This window comes from Oenanthe melanoleuca, chromosome 9 (assembly GCF_029582105.1).
Source record: "Oenanthe melanoleuca isolate GR-GAL-2019-014 chromosome 9, OMel1.0, whole genome shotgun sequence".
Classification (NCBI taxonomy): Eukaryota; Metazoa; Chordata; class Aves; order Passeriformes; family Muscicapidae; genus Oenanthe; species Oenanthe melanoleuca.
Genome location: NC_079343.1, coordinates 10,717,887 through 10,735,000, shown reverse-complemented (window position 1 = coordinate 10,735,000; position 17,114 = coordinate 10,717,887). Strand labels below are relative to the sequence as shown.

General features: G+C 38.9%; 1 protein-coding gene across 12 annotated transcripts in view; it reads right to left on the bottom strand.

Moving 5' to 3' along the window:
- Positions 1-17,114, bottom strand: part of U2SURP (U2 snRNP associated SURP domain containing) — a 49,792-nt gene that overhangs the window by 25,756 nt on the left and 6,922 nt on the right. For 2 of the 12 annotated variants that reach the window (XM_056499095.1, XM_056499103.1), the window contains exons 1-11: positions 16,624-16,718; positions 9,511-9,558; positions 6,626-6,724; positions 5,469-5,583; positions 4,951-5,084; positions 2,954-3,021; positions 1,508-1,602; positions 1,389-1,424; positions 1,205-1,287; positions 667-832; positions 31-242 (exon numbers count right to left, since the gene is read on the bottom strand). In XM_056499095.1, coding sequence (XP_056355070.1) covers positions 31-242; positions 667-832; positions 1,205-1,287; positions 1,389-1,424; positions 1,508-1,602; positions 2,954-3,021; positions 4,951-5,084; positions 5,469-5,583; positions 6,626-6,724; positions 9,511-9,558; positions 16,624-16,668 — 1,101 coding nt within the window. In that variant the 5' untranslated portion in view covers positions 16,669-16,718. Of the gene's footprint in view, positions 1-30; positions 243-666; positions 833-1,204; positions 1,288-1,388; positions 1,425-1,507; positions 1,603-2,953; positions 3,022-3,801; positions 3,839-4,950; positions 5,085-5,468; positions 5,584-6,625; positions 6,725-9,510; positions 9,559-16,623; positions 16,773-17,114 lie in introns of those variants that run through there. The other 10 variants (XM_056499102.1, XM_056499101.1, XM_056499096.1 and 7 more) reach the window with 9 other exon arrangements.

Here is a 17,114-nt window from a genome sequence, read left to right as displayed (position 1 = left end):
TGAGATACGGCCCAGGGTACTGTAAGTTACCTTCTCAAAGTCTTCCTTGTTTTTTGGTGGTGGTAACATTGGAGCATTAGGATTCTTCAATCTCTCCCTAGGCTGGGCATTGAAAGGCAGTCCTGATGGGGGAGGTGGCAGGGTGTGCTCCATCATGGAAGGTGGAATGTAGATTGGATGTGGTGGTATAGGTACAGCTTTGCCCCAGCCCAGCTTCATTTCAAATGACATAATCATCTTGCCTGAAAAAGTGAAAGAATAAAAACCTCCATTACCATGATGTTATAAATTGGTTCTGCATCACTTGAGCTTTCTCCTCATTAAGTGCAACACTTAGGTTTGCCTGCCACCGTTTACCTTTTGCTTACATTGCTGATTACTGTTATTACATCTATCAGACTACAACATAGGCAAGTGAAGGCCTATTACACAAAATGTTTTATTAGTCTTCCTCCAATGTCTGTCTTCAGGACACTACAGTACACAATTACTATTGTTTGACAACATTCAGTTGCCAGAAGAAAAGTCAAGTGTAAACTATAATCACTGCCAGCCTGGTTATCTACTGGAGTTACAAATACATCTCACCTGTCTGAAAAAGCAACCTGAAAATGTGCTCACAGTCCACAAAGTTAATTACAGCCCTGAACTGAGAAATCCATTTACCATTTAAATTCTTCAGTGCTCTTTCAGCATCTCTCCTGTTCATAAAGGCAACGAATCCACAATTTCTTTCTCTTGCTCTTTCTTCATCAGTTCTTGGCCACATAATTTTAACACTCGCTAATGGTCCAAAGCGGCCAAATTCTTGACATAACATCTCTTCATTCATCTACATGAAAAAGAGGTAAAAATTAACATTTTGCCAGTGTATTTCTGTGACAGTTGTTCGTATTATTGTCCAAATGTCAAAATTTTAGTTTTTTTAGTTTCTTTAAAAACCCCACTTCATTGATAGCCCCCCAATGCAACCTAGTGCAGAAACAAGAATCTAAAAAACTGCACTTTTAACTGAGCATATCAAATTTTTTAAATATTATCCACCTTGCTTAGGGATATAAAAGGAAAAAGAATTTTAACTGAGCTAGAGATTGGTAGGCTAAACCTTAACTTTTCAGCATTATGTACAGAGCATTTATTCCAATCAATATTGCAAAAAAACTCATCTGGGCCCAAACATGCTAACACTGCACTCCAAACTTACCTGAGGATTGATGTTTCCCAGATACAAATTTGTTGTGCTTGGATCTCCAACATCATGTGACCCTGGTGCATAATCATCTAGTACTAAAAAAAAAGGAAAAAAACAAACCAAAGAAAGAAGTCATAACCTCTGCTATGCATTTAAATGACAACATTAAATTGAGTAAGAAAAGAATCTGTATTACCACCAGACGATCTGTTTCTTCTTGAAGGAGCATCCACTGAACATAGAGAAGAAAAATACGCATAGTTTAGTCTACAAATCTTGTAGCCCAGACTAACATAAAAAATAATATCTACTTACTCGAACGCCGCTGCCCATCTGAATCAGACTGGGGTGGTTCAAAACGACTCAATCTACCTTTTGTTTTGTGCCTTTCATCACGCTCCTCTTGGATTCTACGAAGCAAGTTTAAAGTAAGCAACAACTTAAAACTGTTCAGAAGTTTTTATTCTAAAATTTTGAATTAACTTTACAATTATGAGAATTTTTTAAATGAAACAATGAGTTTGTTAGAACTTCCAAATTGCCAGTGTGTCTGAACTTCTGTATCTACCAGAATTATTCCCGCTGCATGCTTCCTCACTCATACTGTCAGGGTATTTCACTCTCAAACAAAACTGGAAATAAGAACTGTGCTCTGAAAAAGTGACTCCAATTCCACATCCAACTGCCACTCAGGTGACGTTTCAAGTTGCACACAACTCTTTAGTGTCTATTTATCCTTCTAGCTTTTCTAAGCCTTACTCACAGACACACCTGTGTGAGTATTTCCAGAATAAACTGGATTTCATCTCAGTTTCTTACTCTGAGGACAGTACTCACAAGTAACTATTTATTTGGTTCCCTGCAGTCTGGCCTTAAATCCTGATATGAAGATACTGAACTCCAGGAATACAAGGCTGTCAGTTCATCTCATTTACACTAAGGAACACACAGCAGTGAGGCCCAGGCATGTCTCACAAAAGCCACATAATGGATTTAGAATGTTGTATCTACTGCTATCTAACATGTAGAAATTAATTTGTTTTCCATCTCTAGCATCAGGATAAATATATTGCACTCAATACATGTGCTGCTCTTTGTTGTATTACAACACATGTGGAAGTGAAACAATCTGCTTTTTGAAGAATTATCCAGCTTGCTTTTAAGAAGCTGAAGTCTCTATACTTGAATTACAACTCTTATTTCTACATTGTACAAAAGCTCAACCTCCTCCTACAAATTCCTCTGGATATAATTTAGAAACTCTGACAAAGCTCACTCTTTCCAAGAGTGACAGACATTTCATATTGTCACCAGCTCAACCTCCTCCTACAAATTCCTCTGGATATAATTTAGAAACTCTGACAAAGCTCACTCTTTCCAAGAGTGACAGACATTTCATATTGTCACCAATCTCTCTGCTACACCCCTGTACTGTGTTTGCTGGGCAGATTTTGGTAGTGGGAGGCTACAGGGGTGGCCACTGTGAAAAGTCCCCATGGCTGATGAAGCCAACACCAGCCAGCTCCAAGGTGGACCCAACAAGGGCCAGGGCCAAGCCCATCAGCAATGGCAGTAATTAAGCCTAAATTATTTTAAGCTAATTAGTTATACCATTTCACAAGCATTTGAGGGAGGAAAAGAAACTAAAAACCTTCTTTGGGAAACAACTCAGCAAGAATGATCTTAAATACTGTAAATATCTGTGAAGCAAGGCAAAAACCTTGGATTTTGTTTGTTTATAGTAAAAACTAGCAAACTTACTGCTTTAATTCTTCTTTAAAAAGTTCCAAATTACTCTTTTTCTTTTCCTTCTCTCCTTTCTTCAAAGGCTAAAATAAAAATATATAAAACAACATTTCAGAAAACAAAATGAACACTTAAAAATCATACAACAAAACTTTAGATAATTTCCATGCATATTTTACCCACAGCTTTCAAACCAAGTAACTACAGGAGGAAAAAACAATGAAAAAAACCAAAACAACAACCAAACAGACTCAAAACATTCAGACTGAGCACTATCAAACACAAAGCTAGAAAAATAGAAAATTAAGGATAGTTGAAAATAAACTTTGTTACTTCTCATTCTCACAATGCAGCACATGTGATCAAACACTCTCTCTACTACATACATATTTAAAATAACTGAGGTATTGTGTCACTTTGTTCCATTTGGAAACTAGGATGCTGACTATACCCCTAGCAAACCATCATGCTCTAATGAATTTGACAGATGTGTGTACATATATATGTAAATTATTTTACATATATATATTCAACTATTTTATCCACAAACATTCTACTTGAAAAGAATTTCCTTCTCTTGCTTCCTTTGGATGTAAATACAGTCTAAAAAACTAGTTAGTTTAAATAGTACAAGATCCTCAGGAAAAACACTCTTGAATGACAAAGAATATGGATACTGCAATACTACTTTTTTTTTTTTTTTAACAGTAATATATGTTTCTTAACTAACTCATGTGAAATACTACCTTCAACAACATTGTTTTTATATAATCAAATTTAAATGAAAACGTTTCCAATAGGCAGACATACAAAATATTTGTGTTACACACTACAGCTTTGGAAAAACTGGACTTCCTACTCACCCCAGGCAAAGTTGTTTGTTTGTTTTTGTTTTTGGGGAGGGTCTGCCAAATAAATAAAATCATTTTTACCTCATTATCTTCAATCACCATTGGACATGGCAAGTGAGTAAACTGATTGCATTACTTCACAAGTAATCATGAAAAATTTGAAAAGCAGTAATAGTCTTACAGTACAAACACTTGCATATGACAGAACAGAGCTCAGAGAAATAAAGTGCTACAATTCATTTCTGTATCTGTAGAGCTTTACATACAATGAAAATCAAAACTGCTATCCAGTCTAACACTGACATTTGTTGGCGGGAGGTTATGATGGAACTGCCCACAACTATCACATTACATTCATTTCCCACCCTAACAGGCAGCACTATATGTTTCACTTAAGCTTTAAAACTGTAGTAAGCTCTGTTAAAAGACTTTGAAGACATCCAAGACATTCATTACACATACACAGTAGTAACAGTAATCATATGCAATTATCACTTGACTTGAAAAGACTGCTTGTTCATATTTCTAATATTTTCATTACATTTTACAATGAACCTTGGTTAAAAAAAAACTAAAACAAAACAAAAAAAACCCTCCATCAAACCATGTGTAACACAAAATTAAATAAAAGGTGCTCAGCCTCAGAACTGTGCAAGTACTGGAACTCAAAGAGGGATTTCTCAAACTTCACCCCCCAAAAAAACCAAACCAAAACAAACAAACAAACAAACTCAAAGAACCCTACCAAGAAAAACTTGGATCAACACAAAGGTCAATTTATTTCTTGGTTTTAAGTTTAAAAAAAAATCTAAAACAGATAGTAGCAATAGGAATTGACAAGAATTGCTTCTAAAACCAGAAATCCTCAAGACTGAAGAAGCTGTTACTTTTTAATAGTTACTAAATCTATATCCATGAGAAGTTTGTCCACATTAGCAGGAACACAGTAAAAGGGTAGTGCAGCACCAAATGTATTGTGCTACAAACCAGGGCTCCTGGGCCCCTGCATTTCATCACCTTCGTATCTGCTCTAGGTTCAGGCAACTCCAAATGTCCATCTTCTCTCCTGCAGATAAAACTACTCTACAAGATCACATGGCCCTTTTTCTAAGCACTTCTAAACACATCAGGCTGGAGTTAAGATTCAAGCGAGAAACTTACAGGCTTTTTGGTTTCTATCATTAGGAGGGATGGAGGTTTCTCATTGGATGGCTGACTCGGTTGATTTTTTTGATCTGAGAATCGTGATGAAGGTTTATAGATTTTACCCCGTTTTTCATCTGTTTCATGCTCCTCTGAAATTAAAGACAAGTTGAAAGCAAATTTTATTAACTAATGCTGCACAACACTGTTAGAAAGAATGCTGTTTACTCCTGGTGATTCAATTCAATATATTATTTCATTTTTAAAAAGCTCATAATACAAATTTTACAAAATTTAACATGTTTTAATATGAAGAAAAAGAACATAGATTAGGTAGTCTAAATAAAAGCATTTTTTCTTCTTATGGTTACAACACAAATCATACCTCTGCCTACCTCAGTCAAAGCATAAAGCAGATTTTATCATCGTTTTCTTTTCTGCTTCTAATGTAACATTTTAAAATGCAATTCAAAGCCAATCTTCATCTTTACTCAAAGCCAAATGACCCACCACCTCCAAAAAAAGATTAGTTATACCTTTAGATGCATTAACGATTCCTCCTCTTACAAATGTTTTCACTTTATTACCATCGCCTCCTTCAAAGGCAGCAAGGAATTCTTCATAAATTTCTGCAGCAGCCTTCTCATCCTCCTACATAGCAAATGTTAATCTATTTACTATCATCACAGAACAACCTTTACTAGACAGTTACTCTTAAATTAGCTATGTGACATTCCTTTTTATTTTCTGGAGTTCAAGCTACAAACTGCATCAAAGGAGTTTCAGTTTTAGACAATTCAAATTTCTGAGAAATGTGGGCAGAACACAGCATATAACATACAAAGCCAGTGAGGCTGTGTGCTCCAATATGTTCCTTTCCAGGAGTTTACATGGCAATTTAACATTCAAAAGATGCCAAACAGAAAAGCTCAAATCAAAGGCTTATGAGCCTGGAGCTTTGTTGGCCTCAGCATGAGAGAACAGTGCCCAATCCATCTCTGCCTTTACGATCAACCCACGTGGCTGAAGGAGACCAACAAACAACAGGACCACCCTTCTGTACTTTCCAGATAACAAGTTAATTCAATGGATTAAGCTGAGACACTAAATTTAGCACTATTGTGATCTTTAGTCCAGTATTGACAATAACCCAGAAGGAGATAAGCCACTAGAATATAGTACGGGCTGTGTATATGAAGTTCAAACCCCAAAATTTTCAAAATTTATACCTTACCAACTACCAGATACCCATTTCCTAAAATTTGGACACTCCTGAGTAATCTAAAATGCAGTATCACATTTTAAGGCTTGTATTAGTTTCCAATACAGTCATTAGACAAAAAAGTGTTTTAAAGAACAGGATGTATACTGAAACAGTTTCAAAAATGACAGGTACTCTGCAATAACTGAAATCCAATGATAGAGAGCAACACATCAATGGATTATTTTAATTCCCTATTTCAGGAAGCCAGAGAACTTGATTTCTCACAGAGAAGGAAAGAGTAAGCCTCTCTGTATCATTAATGTCATGTATGCCAACAATACATTATACATGTTAGATACAATTCACTTTCGCTCTTAGAGAGCCAAAATTATCAGAATTAAGATATTCAGTGTAAAAGCTGGTTGGAATCTAAAAGCAAACTTACTTGAGCTCTGCATACAAAGCAAAATTTTCATGGTATACCATTACCTTCTTTTTTAATTCCTCTTGCTCCTTCTTGCTCAGAGTCCGTTTGGCAGCACTCATTTTGCCAATACTGAATGCTTTAAGTTTACTTTCCATTAGAGGCTGCAAGGGAGTAAGGAAACAGACAAACTGTTTACGAACAATTAAAATATTTATGTCACTTTTGACCTTGGTCTAGACCAGTAACTCAAATGAAACAAAGAAAAGCCTTCCTGTACTTATCTCTAAAATTGTCATTATCTAATACAGCTAAACAAAAATTTTAATCTATGTGGGTTTTTTAAACAAATCATCCTTAGTTTAATGAGAAAGCTTTTAATACACAGATGAAATCTGAAGGACACTTGCTGTAAGAGCCTGGACATTCATCATTGTGCAGAGCTGCAGTTTCTAAACCTTCAGAAATACACACTTGGCTCTACAGTTTCTCCCTTTCCTCCCCATCCCCTCAAAAAAGCTTTTCTGACTATTTTGGCCAGAAAAATGTGCAAGGTTGGACAGTTAATGGAACAACCATATGGATGCTAAATTTCAGTTGTACTTCAAAGTAAAATTAATAGTTTCGCTGGAACAACAAAATACATTCTAGAGGTTTTCAGCTATCAGTTAAATGAAACAAAAAACCTCACTCAGCACCTAGATTATTTCAAATTTCTTTCCAAAATCCTAATGAAGGAAGCACTCCAGATAACAGTAATTTCTGGAGAAATTTAATTCTTAGGGCTCTATTCTGGTAGTTAACAGGCAGCAAAGCACCAAGAGAAGAAAGACAACAGGATGGAGAGCATGTTCCAAAGACACGGGCAGTGGAAAGTTAAATGAGAGAAAAGATACTTCTCTGGAAACTCCTACCTTAACACAGTAATTCATGAAGAATCAGCACAACAAAAAAGCCCTAGAAGCTGTAAGTCTTGTTTTTTAAATATTTGTGATGCTCTTACACAGAGCACACAGTGATGCTTAAAACTATGATTTTTGCAATTACAGTTCTTAAAAAAAAAAGCTCAATAAAACATTAAGAAAAATAAGGTGAACAACTTAAATGTCATATTACGAAAAATAATCTGGTACCAACTGGAAAGGTCATCCTCTAGGAATAATTTTCTTTGTAAAGAATTTTATTATTAGTATCAGCCTCCTATTCAAAAAACTTTTCATAAAAAAAAAAAGCACCATGAAAAACAAACTGCTTGAAATATCTTCAATTTATAATCCTTACTTAACATCACAAACATCCCTTAAATCTGTGCCCAACATAAGACCTAGTAGCTCATACTTCTTTGAAAATGTTCCCTCTTCATCACTGAAAGTAAAGCTATCAGAGACAAATTTATGCAGTCTGTGAAGTTATGTGGGTTATGACACCGTGTTTGTCAATGTGAGCTGCTGACAGGCTTATTAGGAGCTTTTAATCCATCTGTGTGTTTTTAAATTTAATAAAATCCAGTCTTCCCATTGTCTGAAAAACAAAAACAGCTTCTATTTCAGTATGACAAAGCAATATACAACCTTGGCTAAACATGAGCAAACAGCGACGGCACAGCAATGCAGGCAGAACAAATACCACACTCCTACCCAAGGCTTATCCTGTCATCAAAAATAATCTCCCACAGTAATGTCACGGGATACCTGCAGATCAGCCACATGAATATTTGTTCCAGCGACATAAAGGAAGCAGATGCAAGATAAAGAGTTCTGGCACTAAGATGTGCTCGGTTTAGAAAGGGTCTCAGACTGTCTCAGGGAAAAAAAACACCTTCCAAGTGGAAGGAGCAATACGAAATTAAGAAGATTTAACTAATTTATGCCTGCTAGTTAGAATTGCAGTGGGCAATTATAACATTACCGTTAACCACATGCAGCTTCACAGAATTCCTAACAATAGAACTTTCCAAAACTTGAAGGTCTTCCTCCTTCAAAAAATGCAAATTACTGTGAAAAGGGTTAAGCAAATGATGGAAGCAAAGAGAAAATTGCTGCTGAGTAATCAAATCTCTGTATGAAATCAAGTTTCTGTTTAAACAGAACACTGCACTGACTGTAAGGTGGCACAAAGCACTCAAGTTCCAGTTCCATCAGTACAAAATACTCAGAAGAGATTTAAGAGTAATTGTCCAAATTGCAGCAAGTAAAAGAAATCAATAAAACAAGTTACTTCTTTATGAAAACTTTCTGCTATCACAACTTGAATAATGCTCTTACAAGCAATTTAACAGCTAGTAATTGACTTTTGCATGTACAAAATCAAATTGATATCCTCAAGAAAATCCAAACCACGGAATGAACTGCCTGGTATTAAGTTCCAGTTTGACTCTTGCTTCATGTTTTCATTTTAGCTCAGAAACAGGCAGGTCTTCATGCAACATAGGAACCATACAACCAGGCAAAGGTCTCATCACTGAGGGGATAAGGGGTGGGGTGGCCAGAAGGACTAGACTATTACTGTTACCTTTTGTTTTACCATATTCTATTAGAAAGAAAAATAAAGGATGGAATTAGGGCCACACTGTCTCAGCTTTGAGAAGCCAACTGTATATGAAAAGGCATGTCAATATCCCATGACTCCTAGGATTGATCAGCTTGTATTCTCAAACATTCCTCAGGAGCAGAGACAAACCCACACAGAGTCCTTGCAGCTTCTTTGTGTTCCAGTACCTATTATGGATGCAGTACCATGCAGCACAGCTTCCTACACTGGTGCTTGTTTTGAAAGTTTCAAGGAGTATTTTTAAACATGAAATCAATGGTTCATTTGCAAACACCTACAGATTACACACCCAATGCACCAGACTCTGCCTGTAGCAAATAGTTTTCTTTAAAAACAGGCCTATTTTGAGTCTGTGGGTTTGGTTGCAATTTTTTTGGTTTTTAAAGTGTTTTGGACTTACATGTGAATCAGCAGATCCAGTGGTATGTACTGCATCTGGCCCTCTGACCTAAGGAGAGAATGATGAGGCGGTGAAGCACACAACAAGAAACAGACAAACAACCTCTAGGGGGCTTTTCCTAGTTCTTGGAATGTGATTTTCATTTCAATTTCAACATCCAAATATACAAGAACAAAGATACACATAATATCTAACCTAGGTCAGTCACCTCAGGAACAATGTCAGTATAAGGCAAATAAGAGACAGATCTAAAGACAGACTATTAAAAAAATCTGAATTTCCACAGCTGGATTTTATAAATACATAACTAATAGCAGCACTGGAAAAAGAAGTTAGCTACACTGCATCTCCAAGAGTTGTCATTAAAGGCTCTTAAAGATTACATAAAGTGTTTGATTGCATTTCGCTTCCTATAAAATAATTTCCAAAACTGCTTTTACTATATTGTGTATAGATGGAACTTGGCCACCTCAAAAACCTCAATTTGTGACTAGGTACTAATTGACACTAGTACTTTAAACCCTAACCGAACTTTAACACATAAACCAGCATATATACAAAATCAGGTTTTAAATGAGCTTGAGTAATGGAGAACACACTTTTAAATGATGTAATGCCCAAATTCCAGAAAACCTGACATAACATCTACTGTTAAGATATTATTGCCTGATGCACAATTCATACCTTAATTGAAATTTAAGTCAAAGTAACACATTTCCATTAGCTGAAATCTGTTCCTTAGTTGCAGAACATTAGCATTTCTCCTTATTACCTGGAGTTTATAGTTCATACTAGAAATAGTAATAGATGATGCTCTTTTCCATTCTTTCAAAACCAACAAGCACCAAATGCTACTCTAGAAGATAATTTACTAGGCCTTGTTTTAATTGTGCATCCTGCTTTTTATTAGCTAAGACAGAAACATTTTTCTTTCAACAAGTATATTCCTATGTTATACAGTAAAATCAATTTAGAAAAAAATGGTCTTCAACAGAAAGCATTTCAGCGACCAGAATTAAGTGCACAAAGGTAAAGAGCAACACTAAGATACACGGGAGAAGCAAAAGGCTTCTAGGAATATGTTTGGAGGTGGTTTTAAGAAAGAGAAATGGGGCAGGGAAAAAGCAGGAAAAAGTAAATCATGTCTTACTCTTTAAGACCTTCCAAATCCCCCTCCTTGCAGCACTGTATGACTCACAAGCACATCTTTGCACAGAAGCTAGTAACAAGCTGAGTTCACATCCAGGAGTAGCAGTTCATTAGAATACACACAGAAGCAAATATCTCAAGCATCTTTTCCCAATGCCATTTCCTGCAAACTTCTCCTCCTGTGTACTTGGTCCCGGATTTTTTTGTGATCCACAACTGCCTGAGGCACTCAGATCACTAATCTGTTATGCACAGATCTACATACTGCACAAATGTAGCCTAAGGAAAGCTGTCCTCCCCCCAAGAGCTTATGAATGTGTAGCCCAACATCATACAGATAAAAGATCAACACTGTGCAAAAGAATTCCAGACATGGAAACAGCATTCTTCCTGTTGCCAGCTGCCCCCCTGCGGCAACCAACACAGCAGCAGCAATTCCAGCCTCCCAAAAAACAATTTGAGACCTGCAGTTAAAAAAAGCAGTCTCAAAGGTGGAGTGATACAGTGCTGTCTGCCTTAGTGTAATGACACAGATTGAGCACTGCTCCAGGAAAGGAGCTTGTCTGGCAACAGCAGAAAGGAATGGCCACTTCCTGATTCTCCACATCTGCTTCATTTATGGAAGTTTTGGATAGTGACACCTCCCAATGGGGTGGTGCTGAAGCTCCTCATGGGGAGGACAAAAACAAACCATTACACAGAGCAACGAACAGCAGGAATGCTCAGTAAAATGACAGACTATCCTGAAGAAGAATATCAAAAAAGACACTCAGTCTGCTTCTCCATCAGCAGCAAGGAGATGATACTGCTCAGAAAGGTTTCAGTGAGTGCAGCACACAGAGAATCTGTGGGAGTCCAGTGGCACTCCCCAAACCACTAACAGGGACCATGGCACTATGGAACCACTCTGCACATTAGCTGAGCAGCAGAAATTCTATTAAGGTGCACTCAGAAAACTTCTAGAAAGCAATTTTAGCTTTCAGACCAACTTTACCCCACAGTAACTAACAGCTTGGGAGAGCCAGAAATTCAACAACTCTTATTTTTCAAGTCTCCTCTCCCTTTGTATAAATTTAGTTCTACCTTTGATACTACTCCTGACCAACCAAGCAACTGTTCTGACAAAGCACAAGATGAAAAGGCTCTTGACAAAATTACACGTTGCTATCTGCCAGTTTCTAAATGGTACTTATTAAAAAAATCACAAATTCTCACAACACTGCACTTTGCATCCATCTGCACAGCTTTGACAAAAGGGGCCATTTTGTTTCCTTAAGAGTCAGACCAGCTGCACTGACTCAGCGGAATCGGTGTCTTTCTAACAGAGGGAAACATTTTAGAAGATGTTGCCCACCTGTGTTGAAATCTGGAGCAGGATTATTTTTTATGTTCTCATCATGTCAAGTAGCTCAACTGAACTTAACTGCTAAAAGAAAGACACACAAAGCTCTGCCCTACACGTGATGAGATGCGAGGACAGCTCCCTCCTGTTCAAAATGCCGACAGAAAAAATGCAGTGAATCCAACTTTCAGACACTGCCAGCATAAGCAATTGACAAATGCCTTCTTATCCTCAATTCATTGCATCTCTGCATGAAAACTACCTTTATTTGGTTTTTTTTTTTTCCTCAACCAGACTATTTTACAGCTGAATCACTTTTTCCATCACTTTCACACTGCACATTTCTCAAAGCTTGTGCCAGCACAGCTGAAGTGCCATTTCAGCAGCCTGCATTGCTCCTGCAGTAAAATACAGCCCTGTCAACTCCCAGTCCTGGAGGTCAGGGCACCCAAAGCTTCACTACTAAGTCCAGCCAACTTCACTCAACCTCCAAGAGAAAAGCCAAAAATTTCACAGGACCATACAAATGAGATTTATGACAAACTTCCATGAAAACAGCAGAGTCATCTCTGAGATTAAAATCTTTACATTTTCTTCCAGTTTCATGGAAGCTTCCAAGGAAAACAGAGAACAGCTCTTCAAAATCTTGATTCCTGCCCAGAGTTCACATGGCCACAAATCCAGCTCCTTACATTTTCTTCAAACTTAAAAATCTCTCGGTAAAACTGGCACTGTTTTGTTATTTCACAAGTATTTAAAATACACTGTATACAATAAGTATTTTTTTTTTTATTAATACTAATGTCATTTAGTGAAACAACAAAGAGCAACAAAAGCACAAAAGCTGCCAATAGAGCCCAGGAGACAATCTGTGGTCTTTTAAATGCTGAATGGTATTTTTACAACTGTAATGGCTACAACTTAAAACATAAATGAAAGCCCTGTCCTTGAAAGAACCAATAGCTTCAGGGTGAAATGTTTAAAAGAAACTTTGATGAAAGCCACTCCTGCCCTGTTTTAACACCTTCCATTGATCCTGCCCCCATACTGGTCACATTGAACTACAGCACTGCTCCTGGTCTAGCTGATCACCCATTAAAGGGAGAGATGGGGAGGTTCAGCCAAACCATTTCCCAAGTCATAGCAGCACCCCACTGCCCAAATCATTCCAAATCAACCAAAGAGAACAATGTTTGGTAAGGAAGAAGTTGCTGAGGCTGGGACTCTTTGTGTCAGCACTGACAGCAAGGAAAAGCATATGAGAACATATAAATTAAGATGCCAAAAGTCAGCAAAAGGAGGTTTCCAGCTTGCCTTATGTTTTTCATTTTTCCTTTCTTTCTAGAAAATGAGTGCTTGAAAAACCTACAAATTATTTTATGGCTAATGTATTTAGACTTTACAGTTACTGGAATAATGCAGATTTGTATTAGTCCCTATCTGAGTAATCATAATTCACAGACACAAAAGCAAATGGACAGTGGCTTTCTCCACAAGTATTTACACAGAAAAATATTCTATTAGAACCTTCAACTCAGATAGCCACTACAGCTTTCGGTATGAAAAAGCAAAAGGTACAGCTTGGTCCAAGTGGAGTATTTATCCTGCATATGGAACCCAATCAATAACAGAAGACTATGTAAGAGTAGTAGCCATGTCATAGAGTTATTATTCTCAGAAGATACAATAACAAAATAAGAGTCACTGAGCAGCTAAAATTTCATTACATAAAGATAATAACTGAACATCTGTATCTGTCATTTAAATTCCATTACATAAAGAGAATAACTGAACATCTGTATCTGCAATTTCAGAACCATGTCCTACACTAATGTCCTGTGCAGTCCTTGGCAATCTCTATTTTCTATTCTTTAATTATCCTTCTTTCCTACTTGGATTTCTGGAAATCTCAAGCACGAATTTTGCTATTCTAACCTCCAAGGGCCAAAGGAATAGTTAATGTTTTTGCAACACATTTCACATGGGAGACTCTCAAAATTGTTCAGCAGCTGCCAGTATCACACAAAGCAGCTGCCACCACGGCGAGGCAGGCACTGGGGGCTGCCTGAACCTGTACCACCTCCAGCTATGCTTTCCAATCAGTGAATCAAACAAATAATGCCTGGCTGAAAAGATGTAATTTTACACTATAAATATATATAATCAAAATTGCTGGGTCAAATTCAGTACTTGGACGCCAAGACTGAAGAACAAACACCAACCATTCTGAAGGGGAGGACTTATTTTATTTCAGGCACTAGGTCACAGTTCCTCACAGAGCACAGAAAATAAAAGGTCACTGTCTTTCTAGCAGGTATCTAGAAGCCAGCAAAGGCAGACCTTGGAATTGCCACTGAAACATATTCTGTGGAGTCTATGAGATACGTAAATAATTGTATTTGCAAAAGAATCCTACAACTTTGGTTTTAATTATGTAAGTAAATAAATCCTAAAATTATTAAAAATAATCAAAATGTCTGATAAATAATTACATCATAAAATTTAACAAAATGGTTGTTAATTGTTAATGTTAATTGTTAAATGGTTAATTTGCTTAATTGTTAAACCATAAACATTTTTATACAGGCTTAACTAAAAATACACATTTTAATCCCAGTGTAAATAAACTAATTAAAACAAAAATAATATCACTAATTTCAACACTATTTCTTTCTGCAGACATCTGAAAAGTATCTCAACATATATCACAAGCATTTATGGAATAATATAACAAAGATACCGAAGGAAACACACACTGTTCAGCCCCCCAAGATTTCCCAAGATTTACTTATTGGGAAATAAATCCCAAGAGATAGGCATATCTTATTTTATTTCACTTTTCAACAGAAACGTTCTCATGGATCCAAGTACATACTATCCCTGTTTTCTCTGGCAAATAAAATAATACTGACAAGAAGAAACAAGCAAGATCTAGAATGTAAAGCACAAAATACTAGTGGAACAGGGCATGGATGTCTGGAGGAATGGGGAACTGAGGGATGAGGGGGAAGTGCACAAAGGTGGCAAGGCAGGCACAGGACGTCCTCAGCAGGTCCTGACAGATGAATACACCTCCGACCTTACATTCCCTAGGTATCCTACTGACTTCCAAGGGATGGAAGAGTTAACTGCCTGAACATACCTCTGCAGAGCTGACATCTAGGACAGAAAATGATTCCTATAAACTGTTACTGTATACTGAAAAATGAGTATCATCAGTCCAGAAATAGTAAATGACAAAACAAAAATAGCCTATGATGTAACTGCGAAAAGAAAGGAATCACATCTGGGTTGGTTTTCTGTACCATGTTACCAGCTGCATTAATCAATAATTAAATATTCTATTTTCAATTATACTTGAAATCCCAAAATATCCTATTCCCTGAAAGCCACTGCCCACAAATTAAGACCTATTTTACCACTCATGTGTTCTGTCCAGCTCTTATTTGCCATTCCAAGCCAAAAGCAAGATTAAAAAAATGTTTCTTGGCAATATTTGGAACAGATCATAAAAGGGAAACAAAAATACAACTCTCCTACTTCTAATAACAACTAAATAAACATACAAAGATGTTAAGTAACTACATTTCATTACCAACTACATTAATTACTACAGTTTCCTAGCAGCAAAATAAAAGACAAAAAATTTAAAAATCCTGGTTCTGCTTTAAAAGATGGGCAAAAATTAGATATTTATAGCACTGGAAACTCCTGAGCCATAACACGGCTTCCTCTTCGAATGACTTACACAGTCACACCAAAACCTGATGGATTTATACAGTTCTGACCTAAAACCTGAAAAGAAAGTGAATGAAAGGCAGAAATCCTCAAACCATCAGCCGCCAGTGCATCCCCCAAAATATCTTGCCCTCTACCCTCCCAGCAGGAGCCATGCTGCAAGCGCAGGCAGCTCGAGGCTGTGACCACCCGCATGTTTCAGAGCAGAGCTCTGGGCCAAGTTTTCCACAACTGCGGCACTACCTGTGCTCCTGGGCTGGAAATCCACCCAGCAGGAACTGCAGGAAGTAGAGCGGGTACAGTAAAAAGCGCGGGGAACGCCGCGGCAATTCTACGAAACTTCATGGCACTTCAAAAGAACCCACTCCATCTCAATTCCTCGTTTTCCTTCACAGTCGCGAACTGGAAACTAACGCTGCGCGGGCCTCAGCCCACGGGAGGGAGGGAATGAAATGAAATGAAACCCACCGGCGAGCACGGCCGGGGCTCGGGCATTACGGAACAGCCCGCACCCCAAGCCGGGGACGCGCGGGCCGGCACAGCGCCTCCGCCGAGCCCCCGCGGCTTCCTCCGCCGGGCACGGGGACGCCGCCGGGACAGAGACGTGCCCGGGGCGCTCTCGGGGAGCGAGGATGTCCCGCAAGAGGCCCGGGATCCCGAGCCCCACTCCCGCCTCCCAGCCCGTCCCGGGGCCCGCGGTCACCCCGGGCTCAGAGCAGAGCAGGCCGCGCCGCCGCGCCTCGCCGCCCTGCCGCTACCGGGCCCCGCCGCCCGGCAGTGGGCCGCGGGCCGTGCTCCCCGAGCGCAACGGAGCGGGCCGCGCGCCGTGCCTCCCGAGCCGAACGGAGCGGCGCGGGCCGTGCCCCGGGGCGGAGCGGCCTCACCTTCCCCGCGGGTTTCTGCGAGCCGCCCGGCGCCTTGTCCGCCATCTTGCCTCTCCCCTCGCCCAGCCCTGGCGGCGGCCAAGCGAGCGCCGATCCCACCGAGCCCGCGAGCGGAGGGCGCGAAGCCGATGGCCGAGCTGCCGATGGCCCCGCCGCCGATCGCCCCCGCCCCCGGCGCGGCAGGGCCGCACCAGCCGCAGGCAGTGCTTGCCCTGTACGTGTAACGATGGGAAATGGAACGGATACCGTTTGGAACAACCTGCAAAGTTACATCTCACTGAGAAAAGCCCTTGAAGACTTAACAGGCTAACACAGCAAATCCTTCGTTACTGGGTTTGATATCACACTGCAATTGCAACTATATTGAACGCTGTTTAACTGGGGACTATAACCAGCGGTCACATTTATCATGAGTCTTGAATCCCCTTGATTTCGTGGATTTTCCGAGTGGAATATACAGGGGCTGAAGTAATACTTAAGAAAAAGACAAG